The following is a 26,896-nucleotide window of genomic DNA, read 5'->3' as shown; positions in this document are numbered from 1 at the left end:
GGAAGGCGGCTGTGTACGTAACAGGCATGGTTGCTGCCGTGGGTGAGAGTACAGCTTCGCCCGTCGGAACGTGACTTGTCTCCTTCGGACGCACTCTGAGCGTACATGGCCCTCCTTGAAACAACCCGAACAGGGCTTGGGCTGTTCGTCGTAAATAATTATCGGTCTACATCCACCAATAAGAAAGTAAGGCGGGACAGGCCTTGTAAACTCGATCCGAACTTGCCTCACCTCGTTAAGAACAGCAAATGTGGTAAAAATAGTCCATTCGTCGGCGACATGGCTGATTATGCGTCCACATGGTCGTAGGGCATTGACCATGACGTCTAACGGAACCTCGAAGGGAAGTTCAAAAACCCTAATAGTGCGGAGTCCTGGGACCGCTTGGTCGATTGAATTTGTGGTCACGTACAATTTTAGCACGAACTATGTCGATGATCAGTTTAACGTAAACCATTGTACTTATAATAGAGAGATGGATGCCTATCGGATCCTATGGATCTGGTCTGACCTTTCCCGTAAGAATCGTTCGATTTCAAATCGCTCTGAGCACCATGGGACTTAACATCTGTGGTTATCAGTCCTCTAGAACTTAGAACTAATTAAACCTAACTAACCTAAGAACATCACACACATCAACGCCCGAGGCAGGATTCGAACCTGCGACCGTAGTAGTCGCGCGGTTCCGGACTGAGCGCCTGAACCGCTAGACCACCACGGCTCGTTCGATTTCGAAGGCATTAGGTCGCGCGAATCCAGTAGCGAAGCTGATATCGACGGTTGGCTTTCCATGAATGAACCATGTTGCTTCTACACAGCAGAGCTAAAGAAACTGGTACACCTGCCTAATATCGTGTAGAGCTCCCGTGAGCACGCAGTAGTGCCGCAACACGACGTGGCATGGACTCGACTAATGTCGGAAGTAGTGCTGCAGGGAACTTACACCATGAATCCTGCAGGGCTTTCCATAAAACCGTAAGAGTATGAGGGGGTGGAGATCTCTTCTGAACAGCACGTTGCAAGGCATCCCAGATATGCTCAATAATGTTCACGTCTGGGGAGTTTTGTAACCAGCGGAAGTGTTTAAACTGAGAAGAGTGTTCCTGTAGCAATCTTGGACGTGTGGAGTGTCGCATTGTCCTCGTGGAATTGCCGAAGTCCGTCGGAATGCACAATGGACGTGAATGGATGCAGGTGCTCAGACAGGATGCTTACTTATGTGTCACCTATCAGAGTCGTATCTAGATGTATCAGGGATTGCATATCATCCAACTACACACGCCTAACATCATTACAGAGCCTCCACCAGCTTGAACAATCCACTGCTGACATGCAGGTTCCATGGGTTCATGAGCTTGTGTCGATACCCCTGCACGTCCATCCGCTCGATACAACTTGAAACGAGACTCGTCCGACCAGGAAACATATTTCTAATCATCAACAGTCCAATGTCGGTGTTGATGGGCTCAGGCGAGGTTAAAGCTTTGTGTAGTGCACTCATCAAGGGCACACGAATGAGCCCTCGGCTTCGAAAGCCCGTATCGATTATGTTTCGTTGAATGATTCGAACGCTGACACTTGTTGATGGTCCAGCATTGATATCTGAAGCAATTTGCGGAAGGGCTGCTCTTCTATCACGTTGAACGATTCTCTTCAGTCGTCGTTGGTCCCGTTCTTGCAGGATCGTTTTCCGGCCACAGCGATGTCGTAGCTTTGATGTTTTACCATATACCTAATATCACGGCACACTCGTGACATGGTCGTACGAGAAAATCCCCACTTCATTGCTACTTCGTAGATGCTGTGTCCCATCACTCGTGCGCCGACTATGACACCAAGTTCAAATGTATGTGAATTCGTAAAGAACCAAACTGCTGAGGTCATCGGTCCCTAGACTTACGCACTACTTAAACTAACATACTAAGAACAACACGCACACCCATGCCCGAGGGAGGACTCGAACCTTGGCGGGAGCGGCCGCGCAATACGTTACATGGTGCCTCAAGCCACGCAGCAACTCCGCGCGGTACACCAAGTTTAAACTTACTTAAATCTCGACAATCTGCCATTCTAACAGCAGTAACCGATCTAACAACTGCGTCAGACATATGTTGTCTTATGTAGGCCTTGTCGACCACAGCACCGTAATCTTCTTGTTTGCTGGCCGCTGTGGCCGAGCGGTCTAGGCGCCCAGTCCGGAACCGCGCGACTGCTACGCAGGTTCTAATCCTGCCTCGGGCATATATGTGTGTGATGTCCTTAGGTTAGTTAGGTTTAAGCAGTTCTAAGTTATAGGAGACTGATGACCACAGCTGTTAAGTCCCATACTGCTCAGAGCCATTTGAACCATTTTTTCTTCTTGTTTATCTATCTCTCTATCTCTCTATCTATCTATCTATCTATTCAGTGTATAACGCAGTTACTCGCGAGAAACGCAGTAAGTTAACAACACTGTGCGCGGAACGCTCCTCGGCGTGGACGTAAACAGTTGTCCGACCCGCTCCGCCAATGGAGGTGAACTATCGGCTGAGCTACACAAGCAGGAATCGCTACTGTGCCCACACTAGTGGCTGTGTCCAAAAGTGTCATCTCGGGATTAAGAAAGGCCTTGGAAGGTGGAATTGCAAAGGCAAAGCATGCCGATGATCGCAGACGGACCATCACACCACAACAGGATCGATACGTAGGCCTAGTGGAGAAAGAGAACAGACACCTCACTCCTAGATAGATCGCTGTAGACCCTGCAGCCGCCTCCTATATACGTTTCTTCGCCAGAACCACTTCGCGGGTATTTTATTAACTCGGAAGCCTGTTAAATGCATCCCACTTTAACCACGCCGTCATCGAGAAAGAGTTCGTAGTTGTAGGGAGCACGTTGTTTGGGGCCACTTACAGTGGTTAAGAGTGATGTTCTCCGACAAATCCTGCTTCATTGTGACGAGTGATTTTGGCTACCATCTAGTGTGGAGAGAAAGGGGAACACGTTAAACGTAGTTTTCATGAACGTCATCAAAACTGCCTGCTGTGGGCAGCCATTATGCACAATGGCCGAACACCGCCGCAGATCTTTGCGCTTGATACCGTTACAGAACAATGGTATTGCAGGGAAATTATTGCGAGTCATGTCCGTCTGTAACGGTATCTAGCGCAAAGATATGCGGCAGTGCTCGGCTATTGTGCGTGATGCCTGCCCGCAGCATGAAGTCTAGGCCATACTGATGACTTTCATGAACATTCCGAGTAACGTGTTCCCCTCTCTCTCCACACTAACTGGGAGCCGGGATTACCTGCCACAGTGAAGCGAGATTCGTCAGAGAACATCACTCTTAACCACTGTTGGTGACCCCAACCAGCATGCTCCCTACACCAACGAACTCTTTCTCGACGATGGCGTGGTTCAAGTGGGATGGGATGCATTTAATACCCTTACGAGCAAACGAAAAAAAAAGTAGCAGCGAAATGATACTGGCAAAGACACGTATATATAGATAGCGGCTGCAAGGTCTACAGCGATCTAACTAGGAGTGAGATGTCTGTTCCCTTTCTCCATAGGGCTACATATCGATCCTCTTGCGGTGTGGTGATCTGTCTAATGCTTTGGCATTGCATTTCCACCTTCAGGGGACTGTTTCAATCGCGATTTGATGATTTTGGACACAGCCATTACTGAGGCCATAGTAGTTATACTTTGACCGGCTTCGAGCCGTCCAACTGCTCGTCCACGGTTGTAAGCACTCATTCTTTGCAGTGATGTTGCCGTACCACACGAAATGTCGGACTACTTAGTTCCACAACAACAGTCGTCAAATAACGTAGTGTGTGAACAGTCGAATGCATGTAGCACATTCGTGCATAGGTTTCGTTGCAGTTAACACGTCCCGCCCTCTACATTTCCTTTTACTATCACTGATAGAGTGTTTTGTAGAAGTTGTCGGTTGTTCCGTAGCAAACGGGAGTTGTTCCTTAGCGGTTGTCAAGCCGTGTACAATTTTTAAGTAATTTATACACTACTGGCCATTAAAATTGCTACACCACGAAGATGACGTGCTACAGACGCGAAATTTAACCGACAGGAAGAAGATGTTGTGATATGCAAATGATTAGCTTTTCGGAGCATTCACACAAGGTTGGCGCCGGTAGCGACACCTACAACGTGCTGACATGAGGGAACTTTCCAACCGATTTCTCATACACAAACAGCAGTTGACCGGCGTTGCCTGGTGAAACGTTGTTGTGATGCCTCGTGTAAGGAGGATAAATGCATACCATCACGTTTCCGACTTAGATAAAGGTCGGATTGTAGCCTATCGAGATTGCGGTTTATCGTATCGCGACACTGCTGCTCGCGTTGGTCGAGATCCAATGACTGTTAGCAGAATATGGAATCAATGTGTTCAGGAGGGTAATACGGAACGCCGTGCTGGATCCCAACGGCCTCGTATCACTAGCAGTCGAGATAACAGGCGTTTTATCCGCATGGTTGTAACGGATCGTGCAGCCACGTCTCGATCCCCGAGTCAACAGATGGGGACGTTTGCAAGACAACAACCATCTGAACAAACAGTTCGACGACGTTTGCAGCAGCATGGACTATCAGCTCGGACACCGTGGCTGCGGTTACCCTTGACGCTGCATCACAGGCAGGAGCGCCTGCGATAGTGTACTCAACGACGAACCTGAGTGCACGAATGGCAAACGTCATTTTTTCGGATGAATCCAGGTTCTGTTTACACCATCATGATGGTCGCATCCGTGTTTGGCGACATCGCGGTGAACGCACATTGGAAGCGTGTGTTCGTCATCGCCATACTGGCGTATCACCCGGCGTGGACGTTACATTTCAGATGTGTAGCGACCCGTGGCTCTACCCTACATTCGATCCCTGCGAAACCCCACATTTCAGCAGGATAATGCACGACCGCATTTTGCAGGTCTTGTACGGGTCTTTCAGGATACAGAAAATGTTCGACTGCTGCCCTGGCCAGCACATTCTCCAGATCTTTCACCAAATGAAAACGTCTAGTCAATGGTGACCGAGCAACTGGCTCGTCACAATACGCCAGTCACTACTCTTGATGAACTGTGGTATCGTGTTGAAGCTGCATGGGCAGCTGTAGCGGTACACGCCATCCGAGCTCTGTTTGACTCAATGCCCAGGCGTATCAAGGCCGTTATTACGGCCAGACGTGGTTATTCTGGGTACTGATTTCTCTGGATCTGTGCAGCCAAATTGCGTGAAAATGTAATCACATGTCAGTTCCAGTGTAATATATTTGTCCAATGAGTACCCATTTATCATCTGCATCTGGTGTAGCAATGTTAATGACCAGTAGTGTATATCTTTACTTCTAAATTTGACTTATATGTCTTGTAGGAATGAAGATAATCGGTGATGACCAAAACCTGTAATATCTTATTGAAATTGTGTGTGATTATGCCGGAATGTAAACTGGTTTCAAAAGAAGCTTTTGAGCAGTCACTAACGTTACCACCAGGACTGGAATGTCATTCTTTGCAAATTGCCAGAGCTGTGGAGGCCTGCAGCGATGTTGGTCTCACCTGATGACGTCGAGCAGTGAAGAAAAGCTGGCCTGGGAGTGCAGGATGGTCTTGGGGTCGCCCGTGGTGCCCGAGCTGTGTAGCGCGATGACGGGTCGGCGCGCGTCCTCCCCCTTAGGCGGCGGCCGCGACAGCTGCTGGGTCACGAAGCGCTGCACGTCTGCTGCTGGCACGGGGGCGGCGGCGCCCAGCGGCTGCGGCTGCACGGGGCTGGCCGCAGACACCGCCCCCAGCGCCGCCTCCTCGCACAGCACCGCCGCGGGGGACAGCCGCACCAGCAGCCGTCGCAGGTCCTCTGTGTCACATAACAGAAGTGCACACGTGTGCTCTCACAAGAGGAAAACAGGGACGGTTAAGCACAGCCGACCGCTGTGGTCGAGCGGTTGCAGGGGCTTCAGTGCGGAACTGAGCTGCTGCTATGGTCGCAGGTTCGAATCCTGCCTCGGTCATGGTTGTGTGTGATGTCCTTAGGTTAGTTTGTTTTAAGTAATAAGTTTAGGCGACTGATGACCTCCAATAGTGCTCAGAGCTATTTGAAACCCGCCAGGTTAGCCGAGTGCGCTAATGCGCTGTTTCCTGGACTCGGGTACGCGCGCCGTCCCCGAATCGAATCCGCCAGGCGAATTAACGACGAGGGCCGGTGGCCGGCCAACCTGGATGTGGTTTTTAGGCGGTTTTCCACATCCCCCTAGGTGAATGCCGGGCTGGTCCCCACGTTCGCCTCAGTTACACGGCTCCCAGACATCTTAACACTTTCGCAGTATTTCATGGATTTCACTCGTCGCAGACGGTTGGGGTCCACTAATTCCTTCCCGGGGGGTACGGGGTGGCGGCAGGAAGGGCATCCGGCCACCCCTTTCCACTAACCTTGCCAAATTCGTTCCTAAAAATGCCGACCCTGCGTCAGTGCGGGACATGGCACCAGTGAAAGAAGAAAGAAGAAGTGCTCAGAGCTATTTGAACCATCTGTAGCAAAGATGAACTGCTCTGCACCTATTGAGCAATATACAGACTTGACAAAAGTCATAGGATACCGCCTGATGTCGTATCAGAGCTCTTTTTGCCCGGCATATTGCAGCAACTCGATGTAGCATGGACTCAACAAGTCGTTGGAAGTTCCCTGCAGAAATATTGAGCCATGCTGCAATTATATGGATGGCAAGGGTTGCACAAGCGCACGACGGCAAGGTCTTCATCGCCCGCTCAGTAACAGATTGAGACGGGTGTCAAGAAAATAGAACTGGAAGATAAGACAGAACGGAAATCACAGGTAACAAGGTTGGAAAAATAAGTGCCGATCGACACCGAAGCGTGGGACGAAGCATCTACATCTACATCTACATCTACATCTACATTTATACTCCGCAAGCCACCCAACGGTGTGTGGCGGAGGGCACTTTACGTGCCACTGTCATTACCTCCCTTTCCTGTTCCAGTCGCGTATGATTCGCGGGAAGAACGACTGTCTGAAGGCCTCTGTGCGCGTTCTAATCTCTCTAATTTTACATTCGTGATCTCCTCGGGAGGTATAAGTAGGGGGAAGCAATATATTCGATACCTCATCCAGAAACGCACCCTCTCGAAACCTGGCGAGCAAGCTACACCGCGATGCAGAGCGCCTCTCTTGCAGAGTCTGCCACTTGAGTTTGTTAAACATCTCCGTAACGCTATCACGGTTACCAAATAACCCTGTGACGAAACGCGCCGCTCTTCTTTGAATCTTCTCTATCTCCTCCGTCAACCCGATCTGGTACGAATCCCACACTGATGAGCAATACTCAAGTATAGGTCGAACGAGTGTTTTGTAAGCCACCTCCTTTGTTGATGGACTACATTTTCTAAGGACTCTCCCAATGAATCTCAACCTGGTACCCGCCTTACCAACAATTAATTTTATATGATCATTCCACTTCAAATCTTTCCGCACGCATACTCCCAGATATTTTACAGAAGTAACTGCTACCAGTGTTTGTTCCGCTATCATATAATCATACAATAAAGGATCCTTCTTTCTATGTATTCGCAATACATTACATTTGCCTATGTTAAGGGTCAGTTGCCACTCCCTGCACCAAGTGCCTATCCGCTGCAGATCTTCCTGCATTTCGCTACAATTTTCTAATGCTGCAACTTCTCTGTATACTACAGCATCATCCGCGAAAAGCCGCATGGAACTTCCGACACTATCTACTAGGTCATTTATATATATTGTGAAAAGCAATGGTCCCATAACACTCCCCTGTGGCACACCAGAGGTTACTTTAATGTCTGTAGACGTCTCTCCGTTGATAACAACATGCTGTGTTCTGTTTGCTAAAAACTCTTCAATCCAGCCACACAGCTGGTCTGATATTCCGTAGGCTCTTACTTTGTTTATCAGGCGACAGTGCGGAACTGTATCGAACGCCTTCCGGAAGTCAAGAAAAATAGCATCTACCTGGGAGCCTGTATCTAATATTTTCTGGGTCTCATGAACAAATAAAGCGAGTTGGGTCTCACACGATCGCTGTTTCCGGAATCCATGTTGATTCCTACATAGTAGATTCTGAGTTTTCAAAAACGACATGATATTCGAGCAAAAAACATGTTCTAAAATTCTACAACAGATCGACGTCAGAGATATAGGTCTATAGTTTTGCGCATCTGCTCGACGACCCTTCTTGAAGACTGGGACTACCTGTGCTCTTTTCCAATCATTTGGAACCTTCCGTTCCTCTAGAGACTTGCGGTACACGGCTGTTAGAAGGGGGGTAAGTTCTTTCGCGTACTCTGTGTAGAATCGAATTGGTATCCCGTCAGGTCCAGTGGACTTTTCTCTGTTGAGTGATTCCAGTTGCTTTTCTATTCCTTGGACACTTATTTCGATGTCAGCCATTTTTTCGTTTGTGCGAGTATTTAGAGAAGGAACTGCAGTGCGGTCTTCCTCTGTGAAACAGCTTTGGAAAAAGGTGTTTAATATTTCAGGTTTACGCTTGTCATCCTCTGTTTCAATGCCATCATCATCCCGGAGTGTCTTCACTTGCAGTGAAGCTCTCTTTGCTTTCGCAGTAGTTTCCTAACTTTGTTGTTGTACCACGGTGGGTTTTTCCCGTCCCTCACAGTTTTACTCGGCACGTACCTGTCTAAAACGCATTTTACGATTGCCTTGAACTTTTTCCATAAACATTCAACATTGTCAGTGTCAGAACATAAATTTTCGTTTTGATCTGTTAGGTAGTCTGAAATCTGTCTTCTATTACTCTTGCTAAACAGATAAACCTTCCGCCCTTTTTTTATATTCCTATTAACTTCCATATTCAGGGATGCTGCAACGGCCTTATGATCACTGATTCCCTGTTCTGCACTAACAGAGTCGAAAAGTTCGGGTCTGTTTGTTACCAGTAGGTCCCAGATGTTATCTCCACGAGTCGGTTCTCTGTTTAATTGCTCGAGGTAATTTTCGGATAGTGCACTCAGTATAATGTCACTCGATGCTCTGTCCCTACCACCAGTCCTACACATCTGAGTGTCCCAGTCTATATCTGGTACATTGAAATCTCCACCTAAGACTATAACATGCTGAGAAAATTTATGTGAAATGTATTCCAAATTTTCTCTCAGTTGTTCTGCCACTAATGCTGCTGAGTCGGGGGTCGGTAAAAGGAGGCAATTATTAACCTAGTTCGGTTGTTGAGTGTAACCTCCACCCATAATAATTCACAGGAACTATCCACTTCTACTTCACTACAGGATAAACTACTACTAACAGCGACGAACACTCCACCACCGGTTGCATGCAATCTATCCTTTCTAAACACCGTCTGTACCTTTGTAAAAATTTCGGCAGAATTTATCTCTGGCTTCAGCCAGCTTTCTGTACCTATAACGTCTACAGTAAAATACGGACAGCACAGGAAGAAAGTGGTAGAGGTAGGTGAAACAATATAGCAGATTAAAGTGGCTGGCAGACTGCAAGGGAAAAAGGTAGGAGCCAGCCACTCTGCAATACACTAAAACCTCCAGCCTAAAAGTTTAGGCCAGAGTCCACACATATCACAAAACTTTAAAACCCTAGACATACACGTCTCATCGTTAGCTAACATACAGGGCAGATCCCCATCAACTTGTGCTTCTGCCCTTGCATCACGGTATAAAATGCAGTCCGTTAAAATATGGTGGACAGAGATGTGCACACCACAAGTATCACAAAACGGGGGATCCTCCCACCGTAATAGAAAGCTATGTGTGAGAGGGCAGTGCCCGATCCGAAGACGCGTGAGGGTCAATTCTTCCCGCGTGAGCAACCGGCAGGAGGAACACCACGACCGAGTTGTTGACTTCACCAACCGCAGTTTATTGGGCGCCACTGCCAGCCATTTTTCCTCCCACAAGTCCATGCACTTCTTGTGGAGTGCAGAAATGACAGACTGCAAGGGAATAGGACACTGGATCACATCCTGGTCTCTGCAGGCCTTCTTGGCAGCCCGATCGGGCTGTTTATTGCTCCATATTCGTACATGACAAGGCACCCAGCAGCAGGTCAACTCCTTACCCCGCTGTTGGAGCAAGTACAGGTGGTTCAAATGGCTCTGAGCACTATGGGACTTAACATCTGAGATCATCAGTTCCCTATAACTTAGAAATACCTAAACCTAACTAACCTAAGGACATCACACACATCCATGCCCGAGGCAGGATTCGAACCTGCGACCGTAGCAGTCGCGCGATTCCGGACTGAAGCGCCCTGAACCGCTTGGCCACCGTGGCCGGCTACAGTTGGTCATATATCGGCTGGACCATCTCCTCAATTGGGTACAGATTCTGCAACGATTGTAAGGCGCTAAGAGAATCGGAGCAGATGAGAAACCGATTGCCCCGAATACGATTCATCTGCTCCAGTGCCTTCATCATCGCGTGGAGCTCCACTGCGAAAACGGTATATTCATCAGGGAGGCGAATCCGGTTAACATGATCAGAGAACACTACAGAACAGCCAAGGAAATTCCCTTGTTTGGAGCCATCAGGGTAAATGACGGTAAAACCGTGATGCACATCTAAAATGTTATAAAACAGAGATGGGAATGTAAAATTTGGCGTACTATCTTTCCTAAAATTAGTCAAGTCTATTATAAGTCTGGGTCTCCGGAGCAGCCCATGGTGGAAATCTGCTCCAACTGCGACAGAAAACAGGACGACCAGCCATATCCATCGCAGAGAGGCAATCCTGTGCGCGAATCCCATAGCTGCCTTTATAGCCGTCCACAACTGCGAAAATGTTACCGGTTCAGGTTTTTTTACACGAAATGACCTCTCTGTTATGTCCAATGAATGATCTATGGGATTAATGTCGCTTGAATTGTCCAGAATGTTCTACGAAACAATTGTGAACTGTTGGGGCCGGATGACATGGCAAGGCGCATCCATAAAAATGAAGTCCATGAATGCCAGCAAATGATCTCTATGTAGCCGAACATAACCATTTACAGTTAATGATCAGTTCAGTCGGACAAGAGGACCTAGTCCATTCCACGTAAACACAGCCCAGACCATTATGGAGCCACCGCCGCTTCGCACAGTGTCTTGTTGACAACTTGCGTCCACGGCTTCGTGGTGTCTTCGCCACACTCTAACCCTATCAGTTCTTACTAATTGAAATCGGGATTTATCTGACCAGGACACTGTCTTCCAGTCGTGTATGGTGCAACCGGATTGATCAAGAGCCCAGGAGAGGTGGTGCAGGCGATGTCGTGCTGTTAAGCAAAGACACTTGCTTCCGTCGTCTGCTGCCATAGCCCATTAACGTCAAATTTCGCAGCACTGGTCTAACAGATTCTTGTGGTTATTTCATGCAATGTTGCTTGTCTGTCAGCACTGACAACTCAACGCGAACCCCACTGCTCTCTGTGGTTAAGTGAAGGTCGTCTGCCTTCGTGTTGTGCTTGGTGAAAGGTAATGCCTAAAATCTGTTATTCTCGACACACACTTGACACTGTGGATCTCGGAATGATTAATTTCCTAAAGATTTCTGAAATGGGATGTTACGTGCTACTACCTCCAACTACCAATCCGTGTTCAAAGACTGACAATTCCCGTCGAGCAACCACAATCACGTCGGAAACGTTTTCACTTGAATCATCTGGCTACAAATAGCAGCTCCACCTTTGCGTTGCCCTTTTTTACCTTGTGTACGCGATACTACCGCTATCTCTGTATGCGCGTAGCGCTATCCCATGACTTCTATTACCTCGGTGTGTAAAGTACATCAAAAAGGGTAAAGAGTGCAATGGAAATTCTACTGTTAAATGCAGAGAAGAGAGCGGACATTTGGAAAAGAGTACCCTGAAGCCTTCTATCAGAGGGAGAACTTATCTGATGACATGATAGAAGAAGAAACAGGAGTCGCCACGGAAAAGATAGGCAATCCAGTACTAGAATCAGAATTTAAAGGAGCTTTGGAAGACATAATATCAAATAAGGTAGAATGGATCGACAAGTTCCTCCAGAATTTCTAAAATCATTGGAGGAAGTGACAACAAAACGACTATTCACTTTTGTGTATGTAAGAGGCTGGCGATATAACATCTGACTTTCGGAAAAATATCATCCATGCGATACCGAAGATAGCAGAGCCGAGAATTACCGTACAGTCAGCTCAATAGCTTGTGCATTCAAGTTGCTGCCAAGAATAACATACAGAAGAATGGGAAAAAATTGAGTATTTGTTAGATGACGATCGGTTTGGCTTTAGGAAAGGTAAAGGTACCAGAGAGACAGTTCTGAGATTGCGGTTCATAATGGAAGCAAGACCAAAGAAAATTCAAGACTCGTTCATAGGATTTGTCGACCTGAAAAAAAGTTCAACATTGTAAAATGGTGCAAGACGTTCAAAATTCTGAGAAAAACAGGAGTAAAGCTATAGGAACATACGGGTAGTATACAATATGTGCAAAAACCAAAAGGGAACAGTAAGAGTGGGTGACCGAAAACGAAGGGTTCGGATTAAAAAGGGTCTGAGACAGGGATGTAGTCTTTAGGATCTACTGTTCCATCTATACATTGAAGAAGCAAAGACGGAAATAAAAGAAAGGTTCAAGAGTGAGATTACAATTTGAGGTGGAAGGACGTCAATGGTATGATTCGCTAACTACTCGTACATTGCTATCTTCAGTGAAGGTGAAGGATTGAAGGATTTTTTTGTTTCGTCTTGTTTTAGGGCGCAAGAACAACTGGTGTCACACGCGCCAAAATAAAAACTATCGAACCGAGAGGAGCTAAAAAACGACTACACGTTAGTCCCAATCGACGTAAGAGAAACAGCGAAAAACAGGGACGTGGAGTAAGGGCTATAAAATACATCACAGAGAAACGGAGATCCAGGACTCAAAATTAAATAGCCTTTACTACACTCCTGGAAATTGAAATAAGAACACCGTGAATTCATTGTCCCAGGAAGGGGAAACTTTATTGACACATTCCTGGGGTCAGATACATCACATGATCATACTGACAGAACCACAGGCACATGGACACAGGCAACACAGCATGCACAATGTCGGCACTAGTACAGTGTATATCCACCTTTCGCAGCAATGCAGGCTGCTATTCTCCCATGGAGACGATCGTAGAGATGCTGGATGTAGTCCTGTGGAACGGCTTGCCATGCCATTTCCACCTGGCGCCTCAGTTGGACCAGCGTTCGTGCTGGACGTGCAGACCGCATGAGACGACGCTTCATCCAGTCCCAAACATACTCAATGGGGGACAGATCCGGAGATCTTGCTGGCCAGGGTAGTTGACTTACACATTCTAGAGCACGTTGGGTGGCACGGGATACATGCGGACGTGCATTGTCCTGTTGGAACAGCAAGTTCCCTTGCCGGTCTAGGAATGGTAGAACGATGGGTTCGATGACGGTTTGGATGTACCGTGCACTATTCAGTGTCCCCTCGACGATCACCAGTGGTGTACGGCCAGTGTAGGAGATCGCTCCCCACGCCATGATGCCGGGTGTTGGCCCTGTGTGCCTCGGTCGTATGCAGTCCTGATTGTGGCGCTCACCTGCACGGTGCCAAACACGCATACGACCATCATTGGCACCAAGGCAGAAGCGACTCTCATCGCTGAAGACGACATGTCTCCATTCGTCCCTCCATTCACGCCTGTCGCGACACCACTGGAGGCGGGCTGCACGATGTTGGGGCGTGAGCGGAAGACGGCCTAACGGTGTGCGGGACCGTAGCCCAGCTTCATGGAGACGGTTGCGAATGGTCCTCGCCGATACCCCAGGAGCAACAGTGTCCCTAATTTGCTGGGAAGTGGCGGTGCGGTCCCTTACGGCACTGCGTAGGATCCTACGGTCTTGGCGTGCATCCGTGCGTCGCTGCGGTCCGGTACAAGGTCGACGGCCACGTGCACCTTCCGCCGACCACTGGCGACAACATCGATGTACTGTGGAGACCTCACGCCCCACGTGTTGAGCAATTCGGCGGTACGTCCACCCGGCCTCCCGCATGCCCACTATACGCCCTCGCTCAAAGTCCGTCAACTGCACATACGGTTCACGTCCACGCTGTCGCGGCATGCTACCAGTGTTAAAGACTGCGATGGAGCTCCGTATGCCACGGCAAACTGGCTGACACTGACGGCGGCGGTGCACAAATGCTGCGCAGCTAGCGCCATTCGACGGCCAACACCGCGGTTCCTGGTGTGTCCGCTGTGCCGTGCGTGTGATCATTGCTTGTACAGCCCTCTCGCAGTGTCCGGAGCAAGTATGGTGGGTCTGACACACCGGTGTCAATGTGTTCTTTTTTCCATTTCCAGGAGTGTATATTGCTATGGCGGATAAAAACTAAAATACGGCCGACAGCCCACTCGTCGTTCGCCAAAACGAGCGATAATTCAGGCGGCAAACCGAAGCAGGAACGTCAACGGTTAAAAAATGGGCATTCCGTCTGGAAATGGATGAGAGTTTAAAGTTGGGGGCAATGTGCATGAAGTGGTGGGAGAGCGCCACTTAACAAATGGCGATGGCTGAAAAGGCAGTGCCCAATACGCAACCTACTTAAAATGACCTCCTTTCGGTGGGAAGGCCGAAAGAAGGTCGTCCAAACCGCTGGGAGAGGCTTAAATATCTGGAGCTTATTCCCACGAAGAGAGGACCAGTGGCGATGCCAAAGTGACACCTCCTCCTGAGAGACAGCAACACAGATATCAACAGAGGGAGTACAGGAACTAGCGGGTTGAGGCACGAGGACAGCAGCCTTGGCAGCAGCGTCATCAGCCTCGTTTGCTGGCAGACCGAAATGACTAGGAACCCACATAAACATCACTGCGGCTCCATCAAGAGTGACAGGTTTCCCGGACCCGTTGCACTAAGCGATGGGCGGTGTACAGTGCACAGAGACTTCGAAGGGCGCTGAGAGAGTCTGAGGAGAGGACACAATTGAAAAACCTGAGTCGTCGGATGTGCTCCATAGCCTGATACACAGCGAAGAGCTAGGGCGTAAATACTGAGCAGTGTGCAGGAAGCCGATACCGAAAAACGTCGGCGCCAATCACGAAGACAGACCCGACGCCTCAGTCAGCCCGAGATACATCAGCGTACACAAAGGTAATATCGCGAAGTTCCATGTGAAGATTATGAAACTGGAGGTGATAGACCAAAGCTAGAGTAGTGTCCTTAGGAACCGAATGAAGGCCAAGGTTAACATGGGACGCCGCACGAAGTCAAGGTGGGGAAGGGGTCCACACCCACCGGAAAAGTTGAAGGTTGCGTGAAGATCAGCCGCCGGAGCAAGTGCCGAAAGCGAACTCCAGAAGGTAGCATAGAAGAGGGACGCGCCCCATACTGGCGATCAAAGGAGTCATCGAAGAAGGAGGCATAGGATGGGTGGACACGTATGGCAGTCAAACGACATGCATACCTCCTGAGGAGAAAGTCACGACGGTAGGTCAGTGTTAAATCGTTTAGCAGCTTCGGCATACAATCTCTCAACCAGTCTAGTGTAAAAGGTTGGTTGGTTGGTTGGTTTGGGGAAGAAGACCAGACAGCGTGGTCATCGGTCTCATCGGATTAGGGAAGGATGGGGAAGGAAGTCGGCCGTGCCCTTTCAGAGGAACCATCCCGGCATTGGCCTGGAGTGATTTAGGGAAATCACGGAAAACCTAAATCAGGATGGCCGGACGCGGGATTGAACCGTCGTCCTCCCGAATGCGAGTCCAGTGTCTAACCACTGCGCCACCTCGTTCGGTAGTGTAAAAGGCGCCAGTGGCCAAATGAATGCCACGATGGTGGATAGAGCTGAGGCGGCGTAAGAGGGACGGATGGGCAGATGCATAAACAAAGCACCCGTAGCCTCGTTTCGAACAGACAAGGGACTGGTGCAAACGGAGAAGGGTGATTCGATCTGCTCACCAGGAAGTACCATTGAGAACACTGAAGGGCCACATACAGTGGGCTACCAGGTAAGACACATGGAGGACCAAGAGAGTTTCCAATCGAGCATGAGCCCCAGGAATTTTGTAGTTTCAATGAACAGACAGGCTCAAGATGTGCAGATGGTGGGAGAAACCAATTGCGCCGGCAGAAATTCATACAAACGGTTTTGTCAGTGGATATACCAAAGCCATTGTCGATGCTCCAGGAGTAAAGACGATCAAGACATCACTGAAGACGCCGCTCAATGAGACGGGCCTGTGGAAAACTGCAATAAATGGCAAAATCGTCAACAAAAAGGAAGCTGGAGATGCCCATCTGGAGACATGCCATTATAGTGTTAATGGCGACAGCAAAGAGGATGACGCTAAAGACGGAACCCTGAGGCACACCGTTTTCCTGGATAAAGGCGTCCCATAAGGCAGAACCCACAAGCATCTTGATAACTCAGTCTTTTAAATACTCCTCAAGGAAACTAGGCAAGCAGTCACGGAAGCCCCACGTGTATAGAGTACGAAGGATACTTGTTCTCCAGCAGGTGTTGTAGGCCTTCTCCATATCGAAAAACATGGCCACAGTCTGGGAATTCCGCAAAAAACCATTCATGATATGGGCGGACAAAGTGGCGAGATGGTCAACTGCAGCAAGGCGCGCTCGAAATCCGCACTGTTCAGTGGTTACTAAATTGCGAGACTCGAGCCACCATACCAGTTGGGCATGAATCATACGTTCCATCACCTTGCAAACTCAGCTGGTGAGAGAGATGGGGCGATAGCTAGAAGGAAGGTATTTGTCGTTACCGGGATGAGGTGGGGTAAGGCGGCGGCTTCAGTGTCCGGGAAATGAGCCCTCTGTGCAGATGCGGTTTTATGTCTTAAGTAGAAAGTGCTTGTCCGCAAGAGAAAGGTGATGCAACATCTGAATGTGGACAGTGTCTGGCCCAGGGGCGGAGGATTGGGATGAATTGAGAGCATGATCTAGTTGCCTCATAGTAAAGGCGACATTTAAGACTCACTATTCTGAGAAGAGAAGGGTATCACCCAAGCCTCCTCCACTCGTTTCCGATGGAGGAAGGCAGGGTGCTAGTGCGAAGATCTCGAAATTGCCACAAAATCGCGGCCCAAGATCTTGGAGACAGCAATAGCGTGCATGATGACACTGTCTCCTTCTGTCAGGCCGGAAACTGGGGAATGGATCTTGGTCCCAGAGAGCCGTCGGAGGTTGACCCACACGACAGAGGAAGGAGTGGAACTGGTAAAAGAACTAGTGAATGAAATCCAGGTAGCCTTTTCGCTATCCTGAAGAATGTTATGACACTGTGCACGCATGTGTTTATAATGAATGCAGTTTGCCAGCATAGGACGACTGTTGAAAAAAAGGCGAGCACGTCTCCACGCGCGAATTGCTTCACGCCATGCGTCAATCCACCAAGGGACTGGGACACGGTGTGGTAAAGAAGAAGTACGAGGAATGGAATGTTCTGCAGCGGTAAGGAAAACGTTTGTAAGACATTCCACCTGGTCAACGCAACTGGGGAAATCATGTTCTTCGATGGTCGCCAGAGGAGTAAAGCCACCGATCAGCCTTAGTGCATGTGGGGGGGGGGGGGGGGAGGTTGAGTCAGCAAACGGGTAGCACATGTTAAATGGTCGTTCGAGTAGGTGTCAGAAGGAACGGACCACTCCAGACCATGGGCAAGTTGGGCAATGCAGAAGGATAGGTCCAAATGGGAATAGGTGTGTGAGGAGTTGCAAAGGAATGTGGGTGCTCCTGTGCTAAGGCAGAGATGTTAAGATGATTAAGGAGGTCAGCGAAGGGGACACCTCTCTGACAGGTTCTGGGAGAACCCCAATGGGATGAAGTGCATTAAAGTCACTGAGTAGGAGAAATGGTTGAGGTAGTTGTCCAATGAGCTGGAGGAAGTCTGTCCTGGTCACACTGAATGACGACGGTGGGTTGTAAATTGTACGAAGGGAAAAACTCAGGTGAGGAAGGAAAAGGCGAACTCTTACAGCTTGAAGATGGGCAGTCAGGGCGATGGGTTGACTATGAATGTCATTCCCTACGAGCAGCAAGACTCCCCCATGAGATGGAATCCCGACATCAGGGGGAAGGCAAAACGGACTGGAAGAAATGCAAAAGCTCAAAGTGGTAGAGAGAAAACAAATTTTGTTTCCTGAAGGCAGAGTACAAGGGGACACTGTGATTCTAAAAGCAGCCGTAAATCCTGTTTGTGGGATCGAAGGTTGTGAACGTTCCATTGGAGGAGTCAGGATGAGGAGAAAATGAAGAGGCGTCACTTTGGCAGCTGCCGAGTGCCAGTCTGAAGACTCGTTGCTACAGGTCACAGGGGCAGGAGGATCCTGCTCCATTAGGTCCACAGAAGCATCGGCGTTCTTGGACTGTTGGTCAGTGGAATCAAGCGCAGAAAAACGGTTGGTAGTGCACACCGGCGACACGGAGGCCGGCCGGGTTGAGGAATCATGTGGCGGCACCATCAAAGAGGATTCGAGTGGGCGAAGGAGAAGGCCATTTGCCTTTCTGGTTAGCAGAGGGAGACTCAAGTGTTGGTTGGCTGGAGGGATGTAGGTAGTCTTCACGGCAGTATTCCTTCTCTCCTTTCCGGTTTGCCGGTTGTGTAGCTGGTTGATTCGTCCCTTGAGGTGAGAGATTGATGGCTTGCTGCACAGCTGGACTAGGGGATGGCGATGCGACCTTGACACTGGGCGATTTCACAACCTCAGAGCTGAATTTGAGGTCCCATGTCTGAGTGGTCACGTCCTTTGCGGGGCGAGGTATAGTAAGAACAGAACTGTTTAATGCCAGACCGTAGAACGCAGGGTTTGTGGCTAGCCAATAACTTGAGAGCGACCAGGTAAGGCACGTTTTTCCTTTACCCAGATCTCCTGGACAGTCCGTTCATCAAGATACGCGGGACAATCTCGAGAGGAGGCGACATGACCGCCATTGCAGTTGGTGAAGCAGGGAGATGGATGTGGACAATCGCCCTTGTGCATATCCCTAACATAGGTTACACATTTGGGTGGGTGTCGACAAGAAGTTTCAGTGTGGTTGAAACGATGACACTGGTAGCAGCGCATTGGGTTAGGAAAGTATGGTTGGACTGTGATAATTTCATAGATTGCTTTGATCTTGGACGGAAGCACCACTCTATCAACGAGTGTGTGTGGACACTAAGGAGGCCTTTTTCATCACCCGATGGATGACAGTGACATGCTGATCAGAGAGGTATGATTGGATTTTGGCGTCTGTCAAACTGTCGAGCAGGCTAGTGTAAATAGCAGCATAGGAAGAATTCAAAGTTCTATGGGCCTCGACATGAACAGGATAGCCATGGAGGAGCGAGGCGGCAAGCAGTTGCTGTGCTTGAGAATCATAAGTAGTCTCCAAAAGGAAATGCCATTGTGTAAACGATAGCAGGATTTCACAGGGCTGGTAATTGCATCAACACTTATCTGAAAAACAAACGGATTTACCGTCGTGAAGGACTGACCATCTACAGTATTTGAAACATCGAGGAACAGTGGTGCTGCTGGAGGGGCCTTTGAATCGTTAGCCTTATTCCATTCACATTTCGTAGACGTTGACTGTGAAGATGATTGACTCATTGCGAGAAAATCCCCCATGATTGGCAGCGTCTCTGATGCCGTGCTCCTACTAGTAACGAATCTAGCTGTACGCCTCTGAATTGCTTCGATGTCTTCGTTTAATCAGATCTGGTCGGTGTGGGAAACACACTAACAGATGTCAAGAATGGGTCCACTAGCATCCATCTATGGATGAGCTGTCCCAAAATTCATAAAATAAAACTAAGTCGAGTATTCGCTTTCGCTACTATCAGTATAACATGTTCATTCCATTTCATATCGTTTTGCAACGATACGCCTAAATATTTGGTCGACGTCAGTTCGTCAAGCTGAACCATACTAAAGCTACATTCGAAAGTTACAGGATTGCTTTCCCTACTCACCCACATTGACTTACATTTTTCTACATTTAGAGCAAGCTGTCACTCATCAAACCAACTAGAAATGTTGTCTTCATCATCTTGTATCCTCCTACAGTCACTCGACGAACACATCATCCAGTAAAACATAGCATCAAGATAAAACAGCCGTAGATTGCTGTTCACCCTGTCCGCCAGACAATTTATGTATACAGAGAATAACAGCGCTCCTGCAACACTCTTCACCATACCCATGACTCTGAAGAACACTCGCTGTTGACGACAACGTACTGGGCTCTATTACTAACAAAGCCTTGAAGCCGCTCATGTGTCTGTGAACCTAGACCGTAAGCTCGGATTTCCGTCAACAGTCTGCAGTGTGACACCATTTCAAATGCTTTCCGGAAATCTAGGAAAATCGAATCCGCCTGTTGCCCTCCATCCTTGCTTTGGAAGATATCACGTGAGAACAGGGCAGGCGATGCTTTCTGAATCCGAGCTGTTTTGTGGACAGAAGCATTTCTGTCGCAAGGAAGGAACTCCAAGCGCTACTAGAAAGCACTCGAGCTCAAATCGTTGTAGGTACTGAAAACTGGCTAAAGCTGTGTGCCATCTAATGATTATTCCCACACTACATAGTGGTGTCCAGATACTACCAATCAGATGATGTATGTGTTCATTTTTGTAGATATATTACTTTACTTCTCTATCGTATGTGAGAGTGATGTCTAGCAACATTTGTATAGAACATGCTCGATCTTATCTGCCGTGTCAAATTTGGGCAAAGATTCTCCATCGTTATCGTCAGGAAAAGTTTACTACCATGGCTGTTATTATGGAGACATTCTATAGTTCTTAGATAGCTTGTGATTAGTCGGCACACATCATCATTATGTTTCCATATATTGTGTCCAAGTCTGTACTAGTGCCTCCTACACTCTTAGTTTAGTGGGTCTTGGGAAATTGCAACAAGGTTGTCAGTCTAAAAGGGCGCAAGACAAAAACAGGAGGAGGATGGACCTTGCAACAATCGGTATTGTAGTTACAAACTGCACCTATGTTGGTAAAAAAAACTGAGTTCCAAGCGCTAGTAGAAATCACTGAAGTTCAAGTCCTTATAGGTGCTAAAACCTGCGAAGACAGGAGATACTTTCAACCGAAATTTTTACAAAGGCTCTGACAGTATTCACAAAGGATGGATTAAATATAGTTATTGGTGGAGATTTTGTTGTTCTTAATTTACATCGTAGTGAAACTGGTGGAGATAGTACTGGGTGGTAATAATTAAGTAGCAACTATTAACGGACGGCTATTGTGGGCTGTAATTATCATACGGCAACGAACCTTGGTAGATACGCCAATGTTTTAATGCGGTAACGATTTGTGCTGGAAAAAATAGTTCCTGTCGAGGCCAGCAGGTGAAACTGGCGCACTACGCTGTTTGCATGACAGTATGACATGCACGCTTTCAGTTGAAAAACCATAACCTGAGTGAACAGTACGGCTATTGAGAAGCAATTTTGGTAAACTGTTTCATGTGAACGGCAGCAATTACAGTGCTGCATCGAGAGACAGTCGCTGACTGCAAGGTCTGAGGAGATGCCCAATATCATTAAATGGTTTAAGGAAGATGGTAATGACATTCGAAAACACTGATGAGCTTGGTGTGGTACCTGGAAGGCGGAGGCGTCCTGTCCCAATAGAAGTTATTGACGAGATCACTGTTACTGGAATTGACCATACAGCACGTATCCAATATAGTGCTAGTGCTCATGCAGTGTCACGAGAATAGTCAATAGTACGGAAAGTTTCGCGCTCTGTTTTACACTGGTACCTGTCATTGTCCTTAATTTGCTCTTCGGCTTCTGGTTCAAAAATGGCTCTGAGCACTATGGGACTTAACTTCTGAGGTCATCAGTCCCCTAGAACTTAGAACTACTTAAACCTAACTAACCTAAAGACATCACACACACCCATGCCCGAGGCAGGATTCGAAGCTGCGACCGTAGCGGTCGCGCGGTTCCAGACTGAAGCGCCTAGAACCGCTCGACCACCCCGGCCAGCTCGGCTTCTGGCATGGACCGAAGTTGATAACATGTAGCAACACATATTATACGGAATGACGATGCACATTTTACATTACAGGGTACAGTGAATACACAGAACTGCCGAATTTGGGGACCGTTAAGCCGCGTGTTGTGCACGAAAATCGATTGCAACCGCCGTATGTGACACTATGGCGTGGATTCATAAGCACCTTTGTACTAGATCCGTTCTTCACACCCAGAGGGCTTGTCAGATGTAACGTGAAGTCTGTCCATTACAGACCTACTTGTACAGCATGTAATTTCAGCTTTGGACGAGCGCAGCTGTGTGGAAACCACTTTTCCAAGATGCAAATTGAGTAACACCTCACGTGAATCGCCCAGTGAAATACATGCATTCATACCGCTACAGGCAGTGGTGACTTCAATCCAGTCTCGAAGCTTTTGCAAAAATGCGTGTTCAGATCAGGTAGAGGCATAAAATATCATCCGAAATGATATAGACTGCTTTCTACGATAATTATTTTGAGCAGTTGGTTCAGGAGCATATTCGAAGTGGTTGGGAAAACATACTTGGTCACTTAGCAACAAACAGAGTGTATCATGACAGGGATCAGAAGCCGCTAGGTTGTTGAACCAAGATTGAATACTCTAACACCCAAAGCCTCCAAAAATAAACAGGAAATATACGTATTTAAAAAAGAAACAGTCTCCATTCCTTTCGAACTGACTAAACAAGCATAGACCGGGTGTGACTTTAATTCAAAGAAATAGTCTCGACAAGAACTGAAATATTTATATCCAATAAATTAGGAAGAGGTGGAACTGATCCCGCATGGTACACAAAACTGGTCAGAACATTGGTGCAGAAGGAATTAAGAAAGCGTGCCAAATTTAAAAGAACACAAAATTCCCATGGTTGTTGATGTTTTACTAAAGCTCTGAATTGAGCGCGGGTTTCATTGCGGGATGCTTTTAATAGGTTTCACAAGGAAACTCTGTCTATAAATGTGGCCGAACATCCAAAGAGAGTGTGGTTGTATATGAAGGACATCAGTAGAAAGGCAATCAATACATTCACACACGCTAACAGTGGTGATGTTACTGAAGACTACCACTAAAGCAGAGTTACTAAACATAGTTTTCCTACCTACACTATAGTTACACGCCGTCCTCTTGTGAAGTTTTGTTACGTGTTGTGGAATCCGTCTCAGCTAGGCGTGACGGGGGACATCGAGAATGTGCAGAGAAGGGCAGATCGTTTTGCATTACCGCGAAGTAAGGGAGAAAGTGTTACGGATATGATGCTTGAGTTGGTATAGCAGTAATTAAAACAAAGGCGTTTTTCGTTGTGGCACGAAATCAGTCACCAACTTTTTCCTTCGAATGCGAAAGTATATTGTTGGTGCCCACGTACATAGGGAGAAATGGGCACTGGAGTAAAATAGGAGAAACCAGAGCTCGCACGGAAAGATTGAAGTGTTCGTTTTTCCCTCGCGCTGTTTGACAGACAGACGGTAGAGAAGGAATTGAATGTGGTTCGAATGACCCCTCTGCTAGGCACTTAATTGTGAATTGTAAAGTAGTCATGTAGATGTAAACAATTCAGAATAGTTTCCTGTTTTCCTCAGCGTCGAGAACTCGCAACCACGCGCCATTAAGAATATAGCCGTTATCCTCGTTGAAGTCACTCTTGCACATTAATCCCTACTGCTCGTTTAACAAATCAGTTCCAATATTGAGAAGCGTCGTACAAGAATTTAGTATCGTCAAACATTGTTCTCTGTTCATTTGTGATACTGTGCTCAGCTACGACTGATTTCTCGTTTCAGTGTGCCTGCATGGCGGCGGTAATGACTGCTGTAATTGATTCCGTACTTACAAGGAGCGACACTGTTCTTAGCCTGGCACAACATCTCTATTACTTTCTTGGGTGGTCGGAAAATAAGGCCTCTTCTTCCCAGAAGCTTGACTATTTTGCTAGACGTAGCACCGTAGAAAGTTATGAGCACAGTAGGTACACCGTCAGGGGCTTGTTCAACATATTCGAGTTTTTATTTCTTGTAGAGGGCGTATTCTGTGTCTCTAACTTCATAGCCATTGTTTCGGAAAACGTGATTCAGATGATTAATCGTCGAATCCAGGTGGTCCTTGAACTCAAAACATTAAGTAACTAAGAAGTGCACGGCACAGCCACTGTATATGTGTATTGAACCATAACGTATGAAGATTTGTGACATAATTGCATTCTTCTGACTTGTAGTTGGTGATCGTTGACGACGATGATTCGTTCAAGGGGCGCTCAATTGCACGGCCATCAAAGGCCGTACAAAGTCCCAATTGTAGCACAGTCCAATTTTTTCGTAGTCCACTTTAGCCACTGTCACAAATGATGACGATGATGAAATGATGGGGACAACACAAACACCCAACCCGGCCGGGAATCGAACCCGGGACCCCCTGAGCCAGAGGCAGCAACGCTAGCCACTAAGCCAGGAGCTGCGGGCTTGGTGATCATTGATGTTTATTATTTGAAGTGATGCTTTATTACAGTTTGTCCCTGAACGTTATTTTTTTAGTCTGAGCAATATCTACGTCAAAATGACAGACTATTTATTCTTTGGAAAAGTTAGAAATTCCACTGGAAGCTGCAATTTTATCAGCCGTGCGTAGGTGCGATATCTCTTCTCTAGTCGCACACAGTCAGATACTAGAAGATTTCAGGGCTTATTTGCTACTGAAATAGTGATTATTAGGGATTTAATTTATGCCCCTTTCGTTATCTGGACTGATAAAATCCTGATGTGTTTTCGGAATCCATGCTGATTGTGTCAACAGATCGTTTTCCTCGAGCAAAATCACAATGTTCGAGCACAATATACGTTGCAAAATCCTCCTGCAAATCGGCATCACTAATATGGATCTATAATTCGTAGGATTACCCCCTACTCACTTTCTTGAATATTATTATGAGCTGTGCAACTTTCCAATATTTAGGTACGGATCTTTCTTCGAGCGAGCAGTTGTGTATGATTATTAAGTACAGAGGTCTCTTCCACGTGAATACACGGAAAACCTGGTTTCAATCATGTATGTGAAATCTTATGGGACTTAACTGCTAAGGTCATCAGTCCCTAAGCTTACAGACTACTTAACCTAAATTATCCTAAGGACAAACACACACACCCATGCCCGAGGGAGAACTCGAACCTCCGCCAGGACCAGCCGCACAGTCCATGACTGCAGCGCCCTAGACTGCTCGGCTAATCCCGCGCGACAGTTTCAATCATGCATCGGAGATGTCAACTGATTGTCGACGCTGTGGGTGACTGTACATATTTTGTAATTTCATTTGTCTCTTGTTCATATAAGATGTGTGTACACTGATGGGCCAAAGGATTATGACCACCTATTTAAAAGCGTGTTGGTCCACTTCTGGAACGCAGTTCAGCAGTGATTCTACGTGCCATTGATTCAACAAGTACTTGATCGTGTTCAGAGGTTTTGTGGCACCAGATGCGTACACACAGGTCACACACTTTCCCTAATATACGAGCGGTTGGTTTGTGGGCACGGAGCTGGCACCCGATAGCGCCCCAGTTGGGTTCCATCGGATTCAGATAGGCAAAATTTGATGGCCAAGAGGTAACGTGAGTTCACATGCTCCTCAAACCATTGCAGCACGATTCTGGCTTATGACACGGACAGTTGTAGTGCTGGAAGATGCCATCGCTGTTGAGGAAGACATCAAGCACAAGGGATTACAGGTGGTCCCCAATAATGTTCGCGTAGTTCACAGCTGTCGTGTTGCCTTCATTTACCACCGCAAGTCCCAAAGTCCCATGGAAGTCCAGGTTAATGTCGCCCATAGATGCAGGCCGTAGGAGCAGTATTACATTATGGGCAGCATTCACCACATACCATTGCTCCCACCGGCCTGGGTCCGTTCTGGACACGACCGTAGACCTGGTTTAACAATAAACGTAAGTCACCGACCAGGAGACACGATTCCATTGATCCGTGGTACAGTCCCGACGATCCCGTGCCCACTTTAATCCTAACTGACAATGTTGCTGTGTCAACGTGGCAACATGCAGGTGTCCTCTGACGCGGATCACAATGTTCAGCTCTGTGCACTGAACGGTGTGCTCCTAAACGCTTGGGTCTGTGCCAGCACTGTCCTCTGTCGTCAGATCTGCCAAACACCGCCGCCTATCCTAGACAGCGGGCAAACCTTCGATCCCTACGTTCTGTGATGAGGTATGGAAATAAAACTTCTTGTCACCTACTCGTAGTATCAGCATTGTGTGTGTATGGGACCGATGACCTAGAAACGATGGAGAGGCTTCGTCCCGCCATAGCCTCAGTGGTCCAAAACCCTACAACAGGCCACAGCAGTACACCCACCCCACCGCTCCCCATACTGAACCCAGGGTTATTGTGTGGTTCTGTCCCCAGTGGATCCCCCCCCTCCCCCCAACCCCCGGAATGTCTCATACCAGACGAGTGTAACCGCAGATGTTTGGGTGGTAGAGTGCATAGGGCATAGTGTAACTGAGGCGGAATAAGGGGAACCAGCCCGCAGTCGCCGAGACAGATGGAAAATCACCTAGAAACCGTCCACAGGCTGGCCGGGACACCGAGCCTCGGCACAAACCCGCCGGGCGGATTCGTGCAGGGGACCGGCACGCTTTCCTGCTCAAAAAGCAGCGCGTTAGACCGCGCGGCTAGCCGGGCGGGCGGTATCAGCATCCAACAACGGCTTTCCATGGATTTTCACTATGGTGGCACGCAAACAGCCGACCAGCTTCGCCGTTTCCGAGATCTTCGCTACCAGACACTGCTCACAACGATCTGTATTTTACCAAAGTCGCTTAAGTCGGCGGATTTCCACATTTGCACTACTTATCG

General features: G+C 47.8%; 1 protein-coding gene across 1 annotated transcript in view; it reads right to left on the bottom strand.

Annotated features, from left to right (window-relative positions):
* LOC126095480 (probable 4-coumarate--CoA ligase 1) overlaps positions 1-26,896 on the bottom strand; it is a 165,161-nt gene that overhangs the window by 40,468 nt on the left and 97,797 nt on the right. Inside the window, exon 4 of the mRNA XM_049910271.1 lies at positions 5,560-5,854. Within this exon, the coding sequence (XP_049766228.1) occupies positions 5,560-5,854 (295 nt within the window). The remainder of the gene's footprint in view (positions 1-5,559; positions 5,855-26,896) is intronic.

This window comes from Schistocerca cancellata, chromosome 8 (genome assembly GCF_023864275.1).
Source record: "Schistocerca cancellata isolate TAMUIC-IGC-003103 chromosome 8, iqSchCanc2.1, whole genome shotgun sequence".
NCBI classification, from domain to species: Eukaryota; Metazoa; Arthropoda; class Insecta; order Orthoptera; family Acrididae; genus Schistocerca; species Schistocerca cancellata.
Note: the sequence above shows the minus strand (reverse complement) of the source record. Positions and strands in the feature narration are given on the sequence as shown.